The sequence below is a fragment of the Herpailurus yagouaroundi genome, unplaced genomic scaffold (genome assembly GCF_014898765.1).
Source record: "Herpailurus yagouaroundi ecotype Mexico unplaced genomic scaffold, PumYag 194, whole genome shotgun sequence".
In the NCBI taxonomy this organism is placed as follows: domain Eukaryota; kingdom Metazoa; phylum Chordata; class Mammalia; order Carnivora; family Felidae; genus Herpailurus; species Herpailurus yagouaroundi.
This window is the reverse complement of record NW_024412425.1, coordinates 1,713,918-1,731,858: the sequence shown is the minus strand read 5'-3', so window position 1 is coordinate 1,731,858 and position 17,941 is coordinate 1,713,918. Positions and strand designations below refer to the sequence as shown.

Here is a 17,941-nt window from a genome sequence, read left to right as displayed (position 1 = left end):
CTTTCCAAGGCCTAGGGAGCCAGAGGGGTGAGGGCCCAACTCCCGCATTGCGATCGATGAGACGGAGGGCCTCGCTCTGTTGGGGGTGCGTGTGTGAGGGGGTGAGCCGGGCTTCCTGAGTCCCTGACAGAATTCCAACCCTCAGTTGGAATGGTGGAAACAAGTTTCTGCATTTGGAGCGGAGCTGGGAGGACAACACTTGGTCTAGGGTGCTTCAAGAGCAGAGGGCATCTGAGGGAGGATGAGAAAAAGGAAACCGAAGTTTCTAAGCTGCAGCAATAGCGACACCCGCTGGCCTGTCGCGACAGCTGGGATCCTGAACGCACGCGCGGGATTCACAGAGCTGGGGGGATTCCACGGTCCTGACTGAGTCACCCGAAGGGCGGCGCTCTAGGTCTCCGCGCCGGCAGGTCTAGGGGCGGGTCCTACTGCCTCCTGCACCAATCGGAACGCCGAAGGCCCTTAGGGGCCGATTGGACGGAGCCGCAGCGGGGCGCCGGGCGCGCACGCCGCCCCTTGGGCGGGGCCTCCCTCCGGCCGGCAGGGGGCGCGCGCCTGGAGAACAGGCAAGCTTTCATGGAGGGGGCGGAGGCGGAAGCGCGGGAGTGGGTCGCTGTGGCCCGGGACCTGCAAGCCTTAGGGTAAGGGGAACGGGCGGGGGGAGGTGGTGGCTAGGGGCACAGGAAGGGACAGGTTTGCCCTCAGAAATTCCTACTGACCTCTCCAGCCCCCTCCCGCTGCCTCGGCCCCGCCACAGGTATGAGGGTTTCTCGGGGGCGACGTCGCTGGGCACCTCGTGTCCAGACTTCAGGGCGCTGTGCGCGCGGCTGGCGGCGGAGCTGGCCACTCTGGGCGCCCTGGAGCGGGAGCGGGAGGAGAGCGCGGAGGTGCTGAGGGCCGGCGACGGTACGTGTGGAGCGGGCGGGCCGGAGGGGTGGGGCCGCGGAGGTCGCCGCCGCGCCCTGACGTGTCTCGCCTCCTGCAGGCCCCGGCGCAGAGGAGGAATTCCTGCGACAGTTGGCCGACGTGCTGCGGGAGTTGCATTGCCCGGACCGCGCGCTCTGCGGCGGAGACTGCGCGGCCGCGCTGCGGGAGCGCGGCGCGTGCCTGCGCCTGCTGCGTGAGCCGGGGGCTGGCCCAGGATGCGGAAGTGGGCGAGGCTACAGCCTCTAGAGGGGCGGGCTCAGCACCTTGGGGTGGAGCCAGGGTTCCCCTAAGGGGGCGCAGTCAGAATTGAGGCGGAACCGGAGGGTTGGCGGTGGTGGGGTTAGAATTTTGACGAGAAAGTCCTGATGTTTGAGTGGGTTGGGTTTGCTGTTGCGGGCCAGGTGTTTCCGATGTGGGCCGGGTTCGAAGTGCGAGCGGGGGACAGGGTCTCGAAGTGGGTGGAGCTTATCCTGGAGATAGAGCCGGGGTTCTAGGTGGGCGGAACTAGAAGGCGCGAAGCAGATGGAACTTTCTGACCCCGGTGGGTCGGTGGGTCGGGTGGCAGCCCTCCTTGATTGCACCGCTCCTTTTTCCTTCTTTTAGGCTTTCTCTGTTCAGAACTCCAGGCTGCCCGCCTCCTCCGTCTGTACCCGCGGCTGGATTCCAGCCCCGCACCGCCCTGTGGGGAAGGGGCAGAGGAGGGCGATGACGTGGTTCAGGAACTGGTCCTTACCTTCCAAGCTCTGGGGCTGCCCAGACCTACGCCTGGGACCGCTGCCAGCCGGCTGCTGTGGGAGTTGCATGACAAGGTAGAGAGCTGGAGTCCCTTCCGCACCGGGGCCACCGCGCTTTCCTTGTGGTAGGGGGAGTCCTTTCTCCAAAAGCGGTTCTGGCAGGAGTGCCCCAGCCACGGGGATGTTTTTCTAGAGCAGTGGCCACCATTCTTGATTCCGACGCCTGGGTCTTCAGGACCATGGGGAACTGGAATCCACGGAAAGTACATCTGGTTTCTGCCTAGTCAACCTCAGACTCCTCCTTCTCCCGTCAGATCTCTGAGCTGCTGCCTTTCCTGCCCCCAGGATTCCTGCAGCCCCTCCTCAGCAACCCGCTGGACGCACCCAGATGGGTAAGACTGTGTGTGGCTGTATGCCAACAGCGTCCTCACCCAGAGATGAGAGTCAGGGGGACCCCTGGCATGACTGAGGCCTTTTTCCCAGGAGGCATTGGAGTCTCTGTGCCAAAGGCTGAGAGATCAGTACTGCTGTCGCCGCTGCCTTCTCCTCAAGCGCCTGGACCTCACGACATCTGCCTTCCACTGGAGCGATCGGGCAGAGGTGTGGGCATAGAGGACCTTGGCAGGAGCAGGGAGGACCAGTTTGGGGGCTACGAGTACTGGGAGGAGGAACGAAGGCCGGGAATATTTCCTTATACCAGGTTTTTAGATTCTTGTAAGGTTTGGGGCTCTAGAATGGCAGGGCCTCCAGGGCATTCTAAAATCTAGGGGCCAAGGACATTCTAGAATTCCCAGCTTTGAGCTGGGAGTGTCTTCGGAACTATACATAGCTCTTGTTTAGAGATGTGGGGGGTGAGACCCTAAGTGGAGAAAGAGATGCTTCCAAGATGGCAGATGCCACCTGGGGAGGGCTCTTGGGCACCTTTTCCATGCCTCCGTCCCCAGGCCCAAGGAGAAGCCATGAAGGTAGTGCTGATCCCAATTCGAGAGGCTCTGAGCCCAGAATCAGACGTCTCCATCGCACATGTCCTGGCTGCCCGAGCGGACCTGTCTCGTCTTGTCCCAGCCACCAGCAAGGCTGCCCGCCGAGGGACCTGCTGTGCCATCAACAAGGTGGGCACCTGGGAGTAGGGAAGGGCCCCAGCATCCTTGGCCTTCACACTTGGCTCTCTGGTCTCCGTGTTCATTTTTCTTCCCTGAACCTCAAATCTGATCAACTCTCAGGTGCTTATGGGCAACGTGCCAGACCGAGGGGGCCGTCCAAATGAGCTGGAGGCTCCCATGCCCAGCTGGCAGAGCAGAAGAGAGGACGGAGGTGGGCGGAAGGCAGGCCGCCAGAGCTGGGGTCGCAAGAAGAAGAAGAAGTAAAGGGGAACTGGTGGTCGAGTGGGGGGGATCCTCTCTGCCAATCCTCGCGGAGTCATTTTGAGAGTTTATCTTGGCATCTGGCTCCCAGGCCCCACATCCTCTGTTCCTAAGGTCCCAGAAGTCTTTCCCCCATCCACCACTCAACAGCAAGGACCACGTTCTCTAGAAAATAAATTTAATTTATGACAGCTGTAGGACCTGTCTCTGTGGGGTCAGGCCAGGGGTGCTCAGGTTTGAGAAGGGGTAGGGGTGTCTATGTCCACTGGGTTTCAACAGGCCCCTGTTGCTCTGACCCTCATAGTCCTTTGCTCTTTAGCAACACATCTTTCCCTTCCTGTGGGCATAGGGAAGGAGACATGCCGGCATTGGACGAACAGTTCTCAGGTGCCCACCATGTGCCAGCCCCGTTCTAGGCACCAGGAATACAGTAGCGAAAAGTATAGATTATAAAAACCCCTGCTGTCCTGGAGCTGACATTTCTGGTGACGAGGAGCAGACATTCAACAAGATAAATAGGTAAAAAAGTATTGTTTGTCAGATGGGTAAAGGACTTTGGGGAAAAAACAAAGCAGGAAAACAGAAGCAGGACTGGGGGTGGATTGCAACTTCGAGTATGGTCAGAGGGGCCTCACTGAGAAGGTGACATTTGAGCTAAGTCCCAAAGAGGGAGCCATGGAGGCCTCTGGAAGAGCACTCCAGGCAGAGGGAACTGCCAGTGCAAAGGCCCTGAGGTAGGAGTATTTTTGGCACGTTCAGGGACCATAGGGTTCAGTGTAGCTGAAGCAGGATGAGTAAGGGGGTGGGTGGTGGTAGGTAAGGTCAGAGAGGTGACAAATAGATTGTGGGAGGTGGGCCACAGTGAGGACTCTGGCTTTCCCCCGAGTGAGACCGAGGCGTGGAAGGGCTCTGAGCAGAGGAGGGACTCAGGTGTTCACAGGCTCCCTGTTCCATCTCTACTCCAGCCTTCTCTCCTGTCTCTGGAGCCCCAGAGTTAGGAACTCTGCCCAGCCTATCCCCTCCCATCCTGACCCATGCTGTCAGTGTAGCATATTGGTAAGGAGCTTCCGTTTTAGAGGCAGACAGAAGACCAGGGTTTGAGTCCTGCCTCCAACACTTAGGAGCTCTGCCACCTTAGAGAGCAGCTTAACCTCCCTGGGCCTCGGTTTCCTTATCTGTAAAATGGAGATGTAAGGACTCGGTGAGATGACACTTAGGTCTAAACATATCCACCATGAAACCACACAGATGCTAAGTGCAGGAAAACAGAATACAGGTTGTAGGCACTCTGATGCAAAAGAAGAAACTTTCGGAGTAAGAAATGACAAACTCTTCGCTGAAGGCAGTGTGGATGCGAAGGAGGTGACGCCTTTGGGGGTCCTGCTGGAGGCCGAAGAATAGGACTTGGGACTGACTGTGGGGGAGGTGAGAGAGGTCAGACCCAAGCAGGGTCTAGGAATTCAGCGTGGAGGGCTGGGTGGGCAGGGCCGTCGTTCGAGGGGCACCTGGAAGGAGGAAGACATTGGGTGATGTGGGGAGTGTTTGGTATCTAGGAGAAACTGCGAGGGGGCGGAGCCTCACCCAAACTTCTGTTTAGTGGATGGATGAACGTCCCCAGGGATGTTCTGGCTTTTTTTTTTTTTTTTTTTTTTTTTTAAACTCAATCTGAAGGTCTGTACCTTTGAAGAGTAAAATTTATTCCACTGACATAAATTATAGCTCCTGGTGAATTTGGCCTTATCTTTGTCCTTTTCTTTTTTCTCCTCAAAATTCTTTTTTTTTCTTTTTTTTAAATGTTTATTTATTTTGGAGACAGAGACAGAACATGAGCGGAGAGGGGCAGAGAGAGAGAGGGAGACACAGAATCCGAAGCAGACTCCAGGCTCTAAGCTGTTAGCACAGAGCCTGACGTGGGACTCGAACTCACAAGCTGTGAGATCACGACCCTGAGCTGAAGTCGGATGCTTAACTGACTGAGCCACCCAGGTGCCCCCTCAGAATTCTTCTTCTGTTCTACTAGCGGCTAGCCCCTCTTCCCACCCCACCAGACTGAAATTTTTATTTTTCCCTCAACATTAGAAATTAACCAGTATCTATACTCTCCTATCCAAGCAGTTGAGGACTCTTTCACCTTTTTGCTTTGCTATGCTTTTCCAGATCTGCCTTGGTTCCCCCAAGCAAATGGCCTGGTCTCCCCTGTATCCAGCTGGCGGTAGGGGGGCAGTCCCTCCTCACCGTCTGTGGTTCCCAGGAAGGGTGCGGGGGCTCTGTCTGAGTCCAAGCATGGCGAAGATGGTGCCCCGTCTCCGGCTCCAGGGATAGTGTGTAGGAGAGATTGTCCTCTGTGCCTGTTTGTGGGGTGATGGGCGTGGGTGGCGTGGTTACGACGGGAAGGGCCTTGTGACCTTGAAGTTAATCCCCATCCACCAGGCCTCCTTCCCGGGACTGCCACACCCTGGGTCTTACCACAGCTGGCGTGGGGAGCTGGTGTGGGTGGGCCAGGGGCTCCAGGGGGGCTCACATCGCCCTTGGCCCCTGGCCTTTTCTTACACTCCACCTTCACACGGTCTCTGCAGTGTTTGTGGCAACACAGCCCACAGTCTGAGGCAAGGTCAGCAGTTAGCGGCCAGAGGCCCAGCCTGGGCCCCCCAGCCGCCCAGCCTGTAAGTGCTGGATCCCCTCCCCACCACTGATGCCTCACTCACCCCGACAGCGGTAGCCTTGCTTGGTGACGCCCCAGAGCTGGTAAGAGAAAGCAGAATTGGTTACCTAGGCGAGGGGAGAGGGCTGTGGATGGGGGTGGGGTTGGTCTCTGGAAGCATGGAGACCATGTGGTTTGGGAAATTCTCCAGGCCAGGGGCTTAAGGGGGGATCTGGGGATTAAAGGGATTTGGAGGTTACTGCAAGTCTGGGGAGTCATCTAGGATATTAGAATTAAGTAAAATCTGGAATGAATGAAATGTACATTCTACGGGCAGGGATTGGGTTTCCTGTTGCCTGCTTGAGCCCCCCCCCCCCCCCCCCCAGCCCTCAAGTCCAGAACTGCCTGACACACAGGAGGTACTTACTAAATATTTAGTGAATGAAAAATAGGTTTGGAAAAGTAATCCAAGGTATGTGAATTCGTTTTGGTTTGGAGATTGAGAGATCTGTCCATTATCCAGAATTTGAGGATACCTTCAATTTGAAAGTTATCCAGGGTTTGAATTAATCTGGATCCTAAAGACTTGGAAATTGATTCTGTTTGGAGATAATCTACAGTTTTAGATACCCGTGGTTTGGCAGTGATCCAGGATGGAGATCATCTGGGATTTGGGCATTATCCAGACTTTGGGTATATCCAGTGTTTAGGGTTTACACGGGATGTGGGGATTATTCGAGCCTGGGGGCTTTTCTGGAACTTGGGGATCATCTGGGACTTGGGGACTGTGGGCCCTCCAGGGCAGGGCTGGCCTTTTGAGTCCAGGCCGTAAGGAGTTAGGACTTGGGACTCTTCAGGGGGGATGGGCACTAGGGGTGATGATAGAGGGGCAGGGTGCTCACGAAGCCACTGCAGCTGTCACAGAAGGTGGGCTTGCGGAAGGTGACTTCGTGGAAGGTGTGCAGGAAGGCCAGGCCCAGCTTGGAGCAGATGGCGCTGGCCCGGAGCAGGTACGCCGTCAGCTCTTCTCGGGTGAAGGAGCCATTCCTAGGGGCACAGACCACCTCAGCATGACCAGGAGTCCTGGCAACCCCAGCATCCTCGTCTTTGGGGGACCCAGAGGTCGGGAGTGCTTACCCCGGGCGGGGCGGGGGGTGAAGCCCATGGCAGGCGAAGGGGAAGTTGCCTGAGAATCGCTCAAAGTCCTCCTGAGAGATGGCTCCTCGGCCTTCTGGGTCATAATTCTTGAACACAGACTTCAGGGGAGCATGGGGAGGGCAGAGTAAGGCCAAATCGTGATCCTCAGTCTTAGATCTCGTCCTCTGCGTCGGGACTGTACAGATACCTTCCCTCCCGGCCCCTCCTCACCTCCACCAGCTGCTCCACGTGCTGACCCAGGGTGACCCTGTCAGGCTTGGGTGTCACGCCAGGGGCCCACTCCACCACCAGGGGCGCTTTGAAGGGGGAGGGTGGCTGGGGCAGGGACAGAGGGGCACAGTTAGTCAGTGCATGGGCTGGGGCCGGGGCCAGGGGTCAGGGGTCAGTTCTCACCAGACTCTTGGGGCAGCGGGGCTCCCGGGCGTAAGAAAGCTCATAGATCTCGTCCTCCGTGTAGAAGAGATCCAGGGAAAGCTGCGGGTGGGCAGGGCATTACAGACCCTCCTCTCCAGCCTCTGCCCTCGGCCTGCACCCTGCCCGGATCCCCACTCTCATCCTCCTCCCAAGCCCCTCTTCTCTGGGGACTCCTAGGGTCCTCTCTCCCACCCAGCCACCATTCAGTCTCCACACCCCTGTTCCCTAGTCCAGAAATGCCACCTTCTCACTGAGGCCTTTTTTGGTCCTTTTTAAAATTGTAAACCCCTGTCACTTTCCTTGCTGGTTCCTACTTTGGCCTTCTCTATGGCACTTATCCTCCGAAAGACCGTACGATTTACTCACTTACTTTGTTTTATTGGCTGTCTCTCCACTACCGGGAAGTCAGCCCCACAAGAACAGCAGGAGGTTTTTGTTGTTGTTGTTGTTCTTTTCGTTTTGTTTTGTTTTGTTTTTTCTGACGTGCTCACTGCTGTGAGTCTAAGTGCCTAAAGTAGTGCCTGGCTCGCAGCAGGTGCTCAATAAATATTTGGGCTTGATAGCCTTCTAGAATCAATAAAGCATAGGGCCTTGGGCCCCACTCATCTCAGGGCAAGGCCAGCTTCACAGGCAGGCCCCATACTTTGAAGGGCCCCCATTTCATTTAATGCCCTGCTGTCATCGTCTTGAAATTCTTAAGAATTTTGAACAAGGAGCCCCACATTTTCATTTTGCACCGGCCCTGCAAATTATGTAGCTGGTGGTCCTGTCTTAGGTCTGCAAATCAGTCTTAGACCTCATGGCCTTCAGGATCCCAGTCTCAATTTGTAGCTCCTTGGCAAGGAGGGGGGGAGGATATATATGTTGTTATTTACGTTATATAAATAGAACGTAGCTGGAATCGCACACCCTCAATCTCAGGATGTAGTATGGTGGTTAACACGTTAACACACGGGTTCTGAGGCTGAGCTGCTTGGGTTCAAATGCAGGTTTTACTGCTGTGGGACAGTAGGCAAGTGACTTCACCTTGTGGACCTCAGTTTCCCAATCTGCAGAATGGGCGCCACAAGGGTGCAGACGCTGTCGCGCCCAGGACTGTAAACCCCTGCACCCTCCAGGTGCAGTCTAGGGGCGCCCAGCCTGGGCAGGGGTGGGGCGGGGCGGCTCACCGTGAGCAGATGCAGCAGGTCCTCATTGGCACTGCAGGGCGGGTGCTGCCTCTGGAGGGCTGCCAGCTCCTGCAGCCGCAGGTAGAGGCTGTTGAGTTTGGGGAGGTGCAGGCGGCCGTCTGGCAACCTGTCGGGCTGCGCCTCATGCAGGGACACCAGGTCTTTGAGGTGCACGCCCAGTACCGGCAGCCGGAAGCCCGTGCAGTCAGCCCAGGTGCGGCGGTAACGGGCGTAGTTGTTGTGGGCAGCGAGGAGCTCAGACAGTTCTAGCAGGGCCTGTGGGGGAGGGGCGTATCGGGGGGGGGGGATGTTATGGGGGAGGCCATTTCTGCTCCCTTAGCCACCCGCGTGAGTTCCAGACTCCCAGGGGTCCAGTGGCATTTTGGACAGCTCCCCGAGCCCCCTCCTGTCCCCCATTGGCCTCAGCAACCTCCTCCCCCAAACTGCTTTTCCTTTTGGGTCCCCATTTCAGAAAGCTCCGTATCCCCCATTCCCCAGGCTAGTGATTTTTTTCCAAAACCAAAATCTGATCGTGCGTGCTGTCGTCATTACCAAACCTTCCCAACTCCCCATTGCCATCTGGATAAAGCCCAGACACCTTAGTTCAGCTCGCAGGTCTCATCAGGATCCCCCACCCTGGGCATCTCCAGTCTAATTTCCTGCCAGATCCTGACTTCAGCCATACACTGGACTCATGAGTACCTCACTCTCCCCGTGCACTTCCCAGGACACGCCTAACCCATGCTCCTCCCATGGGTGGCCTAAATTTGGTGTCCTTAGGGGCATCATTTCACTCCCCGCCTGGACTGCAAGTTCTCTGCTACCATCTCTCTTACGTGTCTCCCTCCAGTCCTGCTCAGGACCGGAAACACGGAGTAGAGAGGGGTCAGCATGATGCATGCATGGTTGAGGAGGGAAGAAGGCAGGCAGAGGACAGAGTCTGGGGGTCTGTCGGATTTGGAGGAACAAGGTCTCCAGGTGGCTCCAGGGCCCCTAGGTGGATGGAGGGGATTGGGAGAAAGTGCGGGGTGGTTCAGGATAATTGACCGCTGGAACCCTGGGAGAAGAGTGGGGGTTCACCTTGGTGCTGTCAGGGCTCAGATGAGCATGGGAGTCCTTGAGTCTGGAGATGGCACTGTGACACAGGCCCCCCGTGACCGCCATCAGTGTGTTGAAATTCTGTAGCTGGTGGAGCCTCTAGGAAGGAAGGGTGATGCTGAGATGGTGGGTATCACATGGAGGATAGGCAAAATGGGGTTTCACGTGACAGCATCCAGGTTGAGCTGGGGTGTCAGGCGTATGTGGGTATGGACCAGTGTGGGCATCAGGTTAGATGTGTCAGGCAGGGGTGGGCCGCAAGCAGGTATATGGGCATTAATGGGGCGGGGTGGGGGGTCGAGCAGGTGATAGACTGTCAGTTCAGAGAACAGTGTGGCGGGAGGGGGGTAGTCAGGCAAGTGTGAGGAGTTGGACAGGTTTGGGGACTAGACAGGTGTGGGGGATTCAGACAGATGTCAGGGTGCTGGGCACCTGGGGGTCAGACAGGGAGACAAGACGGCCTGGGCTCTGGGCAGGAGTTAGGAACCGGGCAGAGGTGAATGGGGCCAGAGTGAAATGGAAGGGTCAGAAGGACATGAGAGACAAGTGTGGGGTCAGCCGGGCAACAGGGGCAACTGTCTCATCCTCCTCTTTTTCAAGTTTGCAGAGCAGAGGTCGCTGTGAGGAGGGGGGCCGGGGGGGAGAGCCAGGGAGGAGTGGAAGACACTCAGCGGGAGGAGGCCAGGGGCAGACACTAGAACCTCCAGGTCTTAGGGGCCAGACAGGCGGTCAGGCAGACAGGCGAAGCAGTGCGTTGGAAGACGCGAGAGGAAGGGCGTGGTCTGCGAGGAAGTACGCAAAGGGGCGTGGCCACGGTGGGGGCAGGAGGCTTCCCTTTTCTCCAGAAAGGAGAGAAGGTATCTATTTAGGGAAGGGGAAGAGAGGGATTGTGACACAGTGGGGCTGGGCCAAGGACATACCTGACGTGATGGGGAGGGAAGTATGCAGCCGAAGGGACGGCTGGGGCCTAGAGACCGAGGTGAGGGTGACGCAAACGTGGGGGCATGGAAGAGACGCTTTCACTGCCCCGTAGGCAGAATATTCGGGCATGGGGCTTGGGCAAGGGGGGGGAGCATCGTCAACAGCTACATCTAGGACCAAGGAAGGGAGTGCCGGGGCGGGTTCGACGTGGCGCTATCCAGGCCAGGAAAGAAGCGCACAGTCCGGGTTTAGAACCTCGGGACTGGGGCCTCGGGGGCGGAGTCAGGGTGGGCGTGATGCGAGGGGGCGGGGCCAGGATGTGGATGACGTCACCACTCGCGCGGGTCAGCTGTGGCCGAGGGCAGGGCAGCAGGAATGCGAGGGGGGTTGGGGGGTGGGGTCTGAGAACTGCGGGTGGCGGTTCCCTCAGTCCCTGGGGGCGGGCCTCACCTGTGCCACGTGGATGAACTTGTCCAGCACCTGCGCGCGCTGTGCCGGCCCCGGACGGCTCAGCACCATGACCTGCACCCAGCGGGACACGCTGTTGCTGAGGCCTACGGATCCCTCCAGGGCCGGGCAGCCCCGCACGGAGCCCTGCAAAACGTAGCCCCGCAGATCCTGGGGCTGGGGGTGAGGTGGGCATCAGGGTGGGCAGGGGTGCCGCGGCCTTGCCCTCACACGCCCATCCCCCTAGCAGTCGTGACCTCTGAGGCCCTAGTCTGGCTGTCACATGTCCTTGACGTCACCGTGGCCCTCCCCCTCTGAAGAGAAATATTTAAATAAAGTCAGGCACTGTTCTCAGTCCTTTGTTATATTAACTAATTTAATCCTCACATCAACTCTACGAAGTGAATATCGTGACTATATTATTCACATTTTAGAGATGAGACTGTCGAGGCACAGAGAAGATAACTTGCCCAGGGTCACACAGGCGAGAGTCCGGGTGGGAACCCAGTCTATTGCCCCTATCTGTATACCTGCCTGGTGTGCAGTCAGCAAAAGGAAGAATGGCAAAGAGACACAAAAGCGATTTCTATTTGTTCTGCTCAAGGGGTCAACATTCCATGCCCACATGTACTGCACATGTGTGTGTGTGAACAATCAGGATATTTCCAGATGAAGGAACTGGTGGTGACCTTCCCTTGAAGTGGCGATGGCAATAGCTAATACTTACACACACACACACACACACACACACACACACACACACACGCACTTATATATACCATAAGTATACTTATATAGAGGTTGAAGCATATGAAATGATCATTTGGGTAGGTAAAACATGGCAAAATACTACAATTTCAAATGGTTCTACCAGATAGCATTCAGTCTGGACCGGGCACTGATCCTACGAGGCAGGAACTGTGAAATCCCCCCTTTTTATAGATAATGGAACTGAAGCACAGTGAACTTCAATGCCTCCCGAATAAATTAATAATTAACAAAATATTCTGAGCACTTACTTACTACTGTGCCAGGTAGTGTGACAAGCATTTTTAAGCGGACATTTTAATTGAATTCTCCTGACCATCTACTGAGGTATGGGGACCGCCATCTTATAAATGAGACACGTGAGTCCCAGAGAGGCTGAGAAACGAACTCAAAGTTACACAGATAAGGAGGGGCTGCTGGATTTGAACCCAGGGGTTCTGTCCTCAGTCAGCTTAACTCCTTTTACTGAACCTTCTGGCACCCATCTTGAGAGTCTGAGATCCCTGCTCAAAGCCCATGCCCGGGCCCTCTGACTCTTGGAGGCTCCCCCACTCCTAGCCCTTCCCAGCTCGGGGAGGGCGTCCTCACCGTGATAGCCTGGAAGGAGCGAAACTCCAGGTAAGTGAGATGCTGAGCCAGCTCCTCCGTCTCCAGGTGGTCGAAGAGCAAGGACACTTTGCGCTTTTTGCCGAGGCCTGGGCTGCTCAGAGGGGGCGGGGGGCCAGGGCCCCCGGGGCTCAGGCTGGGGGCAAAGAGGGGCAGGGTACTGGATGGGTGCGGGGTGGAGGATGTGAGGGTGAGGAGAGAGGCGGCCGAACGGGGGTGGGGAGGGCTGACTCACAGGGTGGAGGAGTCTCCCAGGTTCCTCTGGGCAGAGTTGCCCTCCTGCTCCACAGTGGCCCAGAAGCGCCCGATAACCTCTTCTAGCTGAGGCTCTTGATGCACTGTCTCCGGGTGTTGGGTCAGCCAGTACCTGCGGGTGGTTTAGAGACAGGGGTGGGGGTGGGCAAGGTCTCTAAAGGAGGTCTCTTGGGCTGAGGAATCTCGGGCCAGGGGTCTCTGGAAGGTCAGGGTTTGGAGAGGCCCCAGCCTAGGGCTGTCTCTAGAAGTGGGACAGGGGGCCTCTTAACACAGGCTGGGGGATCAGTGGAAGATAAGTTGGGGGGATCTCTTGGAGGTGGAATTGCTAGGAAGCAGGATAGTGGAGGGGTCTCAGGAACTAAGCCGGGGGCCTCTGAGGAGTGAAATTTGGGGAGAACAAGGTGAGGGGGTCTTAAAAGCTAGGCCGGGGTATGTGAGAGGTGGGGGTTTGGGGCATCAGAGCTAGAGGTCTCTGGGCATCAGGTGGGAGAGGGTCTCTAAGAGGTGAGGGTTCTAAGGGGCAGAACTGGGAGGGTCTTAGGAACCAAAGCGGGGCTGGTCTCAGAAGCGGTATTTGGGGGAGCAGGGCTTGGATCTGTGGGGGATTGGGCTGGAGAATCCCCGGGAGGTGTTTTTTGGGGGAAGGAGGCCGGTGGGGACCCCGGGTCATGGGAGTAGCGTTCTTGACCCCACCCTACCTGACCAGGTGGCAGATCTGCAGCCGCCTCAGCTCCTGTGTGTCCCCTGTGGCTTCCTGGTACTTGAGTTCCGGTCAAGGCTCTGCCAACCTGCCTGCTCACCCTGCCCCCATCTTCCAGACCCGCCCGTCTCTGCCCTCCGCCCTCCACCCGCTGCTCGTGGCCCTGGGAGGATATAAGGTCAGCAGGCGGGCAGCGAGGTGGGCGGAAGGCAGCACCCAGCTGTGCATGGCCAGCACCATGTTGAGAACGTGGTCCCCACGGCGCAGGCTGCCAGCTGAGTCTGGGGGCGGGAGGAGGGGACTCTGTGTCAGAATGGCTCCTGGACCAAAGACTGCAGAGTCTCCACAGCCAGTTGGACTAGCTGGTTCCGACTCCGGCTCTACCGGTGACTCCCTGCATGAACTAGGGCAAGCCACTTAGCCTCCTTAGGGTGTCTCAGTTTCCTGGTCTGTGCTGTGCGTAGACCAGCACAGTACCTGGCAAGTCATGGTGTGGATGGAAATAGCATCAGACCTCCTCCTCCTCCACATCTCGGGAAAAAGAAATGCACGTGTTTCTCTCATCCCTAATGTAGTGCTGGAGATTCACTCCGCACACCCTTGCTCCCATTTTATACCCCCGCCCCCCCAAACTGAGGCCTACAGAGAGGTGGGTGCTTTACCACCTGAGGGCCAGGGAGGCTGGCCAGGGAAGGGGACACTCACCGAAGGACTGAATACATTTCTCCAGCAGCTCATCTTCGCTGCAGCCGCCCTCATTCAGCATGCCCAGAGCCATGGAAGCCATGACCTTGCTGATTTCCCGGGGGCTGGGGCATGTCTTGTGGCGCCGGGCCTGTCGGGGCCGGCCCCGCCCCCCTGTCTTTGCTGGGCATTCCTGGTGGGACTTCCTGTGGGCACACCCCCCAGGGAATCATGGGAACCCCTTCCTTTGGGCCGACCCTCAGAATTCTTCTTGACCCCCAAGCCCCGAGGCATTATGGGAGAAGCTTCCCAAAGGCAAAGCCCCAGACGAAGCCTCCTGACCGACCATGGACTCATGGGAGAAAACCCCTGCAGTATTCCAGATAATGGGAGCCCTCTCTTACAGGTAAACTCAAAGGATTACTCCTGCCCCCCTCAGGGAATCGGGAGAAAAGACTCTCAAGACCACCCTGAACCCCCAGGAAATCATGGGAGAAGACCCCCAGGATTACTACAGACCCTACAGGGAATCATAAGAACTCCTTCCTCCAGGCATTGGCTCCAATTCCCCTTAACTATACAGTCCCAAGGCATTTTGGAGAGACTTCCTGTTGGCCGACCCCTGGGACGACTCTTGATCTCCCAGAGAATCATGGGAAAAGACCCCCCCCCAGAATCATTCCTGTCCTCCCCAGGTTCTGCCTTCAGGGAGACTCTTCCCAATTGCCCTTTGCTCTAAAGCACGGCCCGCTCCCTCCCCCAGCCCTCAGGAAAGCAGCAGACCCTGAGATCCCATCTGTCATCCCTCTCCCAGCTGGAGCCCCCACTGAGGTGACACACCCCACCCCAAGACAGTACTTTGGTGGGACCTGAGTCTTAGCCACCAGCCCGGGTCCCTGGATTCGGAGAGAAGATACAGGGGCAAAGTGGCCTCACCAGGGCTCTTCAGAGCTGGGCAGGGTCCCTGGGGCTGAGGCAGCTTCAAGGAAAGTTTAAAAATAACCCTCGCTCTGCCTTGTGCCTCCCTGAGGCTCGTGTTCCAGTTGGGGAAAGAGGGTAATGGAGAGTCAGGGGTGGTGGAGGAAGGAGGCAGCAGAATTCAGGGTGGCACGGCCTTGGCTCTCACAAAATGGGATTAGAGACACTTATGTTGGCTGTGTGACTTTGTGCTGGTCACTTCATTTCTCTGGGCTTCGGTTTCCCCATATGAAAAAGGAGAGTCGTCCTGAGACCTTCCCAAGGAATTTATTATGAACATTCAATGCCTCGCTCTTCAGAAGTGCTAAATAAAGGACTTAGTTCACTCAGGCTGTTAAGTGGCCAGAGATGGGAAGGTTGAACTTGAGATAGAGAGAAAGTGATGGGGCAAACCAGAAGCCAGGCCTGGGGCGTGGGGTGAAATCAGAGACTCTCGTAACGAAGGCACTGCCGTGTCCCAGGGGCATCATAAGGGTTCAGGGAATCAGTATTGACTGTGGTTAGCTGGTATCGACTGAGTTCTGAATACTTTTTATTTTTTATTTATTTTATTTTATTTTTTTCTTTTTCTTTTTCTTTTTCTTTTGGGGGTGCCTGGGTGGCTCAGCCGGTTAAGCGTCCGACTTGGGCTCAGGTCATGATCTCACGGGTCAGTGAGTTCGAGCCCCATGTCGGGCTCTGTGCTGACAGCTCAGAGCCTGGAGCCTGCTTCAGATTCTGTGTCTCCTTCTCTGCCCCTCCCCCGCTCACGCTCTGTGAGCGCTCTCTGTCTCTCTCACACACACAAAATTTTTTTAATGATTTTTTTATTTTTAAGTAATATCTATACCCTACATGAGGCGTGAATTCGCAATCCCGATATCAAGAGTCACATGATCCACCGACTGTGTCAGCCAGGCGCCCAGCAATGTGTTTTACAAGCCCTCCAGGGGGTTCTGATGCACACTTGGGCTTGAGAACCACTAGTCAGACTGTCTCACTGAGGACTTCTGGGAGGAAGACACCAGGGCACAGAGCAGTTAAGTGACTTACATAAGGTCACACAGCCAGAAAATGAGGTAGCCAGGTCTCCACCAGTAAACTGCTGGCTATTATAGGGAGGGGACCCCTTTACCCATCAGAGCCATGCCAGAGGAGGCCGGAGGAGCTACCCAGGCTAGGGACCCAGCCACCATCACGCCTGTGAGGACAGGAGAGCAAGCTTGCCCAGGTGACAGGAAGCCCATTCCAGAAGCTGCTAGGCCCTTACCTGTGGACCGGCTGCTCTCTGGAGTGTCTGGAGCAGCCAGGAGTGGTTTAAGAAGCAGGAGAGCCGCCATGCCCTGCGTCACACTCCCCTCCCCCCGGGGCAGGGCCCTGCGGGAGCCTGGAGTTTCCAGTCCAGGGGCAGGGGGCAGCGAGGGAGCGACTGTGATGGGGAGCGAGGAGGACCCGAGGGAGGACAGAGACAGCCAATCTAGGGAGCAGGGATGAGTGGGGGCGGGGTAGCAGAGGATACAGAGCAGCTCAAACTCCGGAGACAGCGAGGACAAGACCCAGGGGCTCATACAAACGGTCCTGGCCCAGCCAGCGGCTCTGGACTCCCTGCAGCATCTTTCGCCTGGTGCCCCCTGCCCCTGCTCCTGTCGCTGAAGGAGCCCAACACCCTACCAGCCGCCTTAGTACTCCCCGGCCTTCCCACGCAGCCCGAGGCGCGCTGAGGGTGCTCCCAGTCTTCCTGGGGAGGGTCCTCTCACCTCTTGCTGTCTTTCCTGTTCATGCTTCCTGGTGGGGGGAGGGGGTCTTGCCAAAGTCTGGCTCAGTTCTTCCTCCTCCCCAGTGCTCCAGCTTCTTAGCCCCTTGGGAGCTGGGGCCTCCTCTGGTGCTTGGGAAGGAAAGAGGAACTTCCCCTCCCCACCCAGCCCCAGGCCAGGGGGAAGGAAGAGGCTGGGGAGAGACCAAAGGTCCCCCCTCCCCCCACACGGGGATCCCTTCAGGCTGAGGTTTCCGGTGCTGCCAGCCCCCACCCCCAGGCGCCCAGCGGGCTCTCTATCTCCCCCATCTTTTCTGTCTCGAGACCCGAGATTCTCTGTTCCCTCACTGGTCTGTTCTGTCGCTGTCGTACTTCACTGAGAACAGTTATTTTGTTTTTTCTTTAAGTACGCCCAATATGACACATTTATGCGAAAACACGTACTCAGAAGTCGGTATTTCTACAAGGACATGTTCACGTATGTAATACACAAAGGTGTGAGTGGAAAGTCACAAGACATGGTACTTCGTCTATTTCTTATGTTTCTTTTATTCCTGATTTTAGTTTTAATGAGACCATTTGTGTCCCAGAAAACATTTTTACTTTATTACCTTTATTGTGACAAACCCTGAGGCAGCGCCTACTGTATACCACACAATGTTACAGGGGCTTTAAAAAATCAACTAATTTAATCACGACAGAAACTTAAAGACTGTTATTTTATTGTGAAAAACATTATAGATGGATGTAAACCCTCTGGGGAGCCCCTTCCCCATCTCACTGTCCCTCTTAGGCAGGGGACCCGTAGCACATACTGCTGGGGTACATCTGCTCTGTGAGCTATGCATTTGTTGAGGTACATAAATACGCGCTCCTAGAAACAGACTCTTCTTTCGAGTATGTGTTTTTTTTTCCTTTTACCTAAGTGTGTCATGCTTGACATATTTTTAAGTTGACGTACAAAAAAAAAAGCGCAGATCATACGTGTGTAGGGTGATGAATTGTGATAAGCTGAATGTGTCTACGTGACAGTCACGAAGTCAAGAAACAGAACATTCCCATCCTGCACGAGCCCCCTGCATAAGCCCCAACCCAGCGCCTACCTCCTGAAACTTACCAGTAGCCTAATTTCTAGCAGGGTAGTTTTGCCTAGTTTCAAGCTGTTGATAAATGGAATGATTTATTGTGTCTGACTTCTTTTATTTAGTCCTGTTTTCGTGATGCTTTCATGTTATGCCTGGTTGTAGTTTATTCCTTTTTGTTACGGTATAGTCTTCCTTTGTGTGACTATTCCATGATGTATTGATCAATTTCCCCGTAATGGACAGCTGAGAGGCTTCTGGCT

General features: G+C 56.2%; 2 protein-coding genes across 9 annotated transcripts; one reads left to right on the top strand and one right to left on the bottom strand.

The window, feature by feature from the left end:
* Positions 1–512: 512 nt before the first annotated feature.
* FAM98C (family with sequence similarity 98 member C) lies at positions 513–3,216 on the top strand. Of its 3 annotated transcripts, none has more exons than XM_040445975.1 (8): positions 513–641; positions 758–906; positions 986–1,120; positions 1,531–1,736; positions 1,976–2,053; positions 2,145–2,261; positions 2,606–2,773; positions 2,885–3,216. In XM_040445975.1, exons 1-8 carry the CDS (start codon positions 577–579, stop codon positions 3,026–3,028), a joined length of 1,062 nt encoding a protein of 353 aa, XP_040301909.1. In that variant the 5' UTR covers positions 513–576; the 3' UTR covers positions 3,029–3,216. The 3 variants fall into 3 exon arrangements, with proteins under 3 accessions (XP_040301909.1, XP_040301908.1, XP_040301910.1); XM_040445974.1 differs by having other exon boundaries at positions 986–1,150; XM_040445976.1 differs by lacking the exon at positions 2,145–2,261 and having other exon boundaries at positions 986–1,150.
* Positions 3,187–16,713, bottom strand: RASGRP4 (RAS guanyl releasing protein 4). 6 transcript variants are annotated; one of them, XM_040445963.1, is made up of 17 exons: positions 16,601–16,713; positions 13,908–14,092; positions 13,378–13,483; positions 13,201–13,263; positions 12,483–12,614; positions 12,230–12,383; positions 10,877–11,050; positions 9,488–9,604; positions 8,408–8,683; positions 7,218–7,298; positions 7,035–7,139; positions 6,804–6,922; positions 6,569–6,713; positions 5,731–5,767; positions 5,492–5,626; positions 5,261–5,373; positions 3,187–4,530 (listed from the first exon to the last, which is right to left on the bottom strand). In XM_040445963.1, exons 1-17 carry the CDS (start codon positions 16,621–16,623, stop codon positions 4,486–4,488), a joined length of 2,010 nt encoding a protein of 669 aa, XP_040301897.1. In that variant the 5' UTR covers positions 16,624–16,713; the 3' UTR covers positions 3,187–4,485. The 6 variants fall into 6 exon arrangements, with proteins under 6 accessions (XP_040301897.1, XP_040301891.1, XP_040301895.1 ...); XM_040445957.1 differs by having other exon boundaries at positions 5,261–5,626; XM_040445961.1 differs by lacking the exon at positions 3,187–4,530 and having other exon boundaries at positions 5,103–5,373.
* Positions 16,714–17,941: the final 1,228 nt, after the last annotated feature.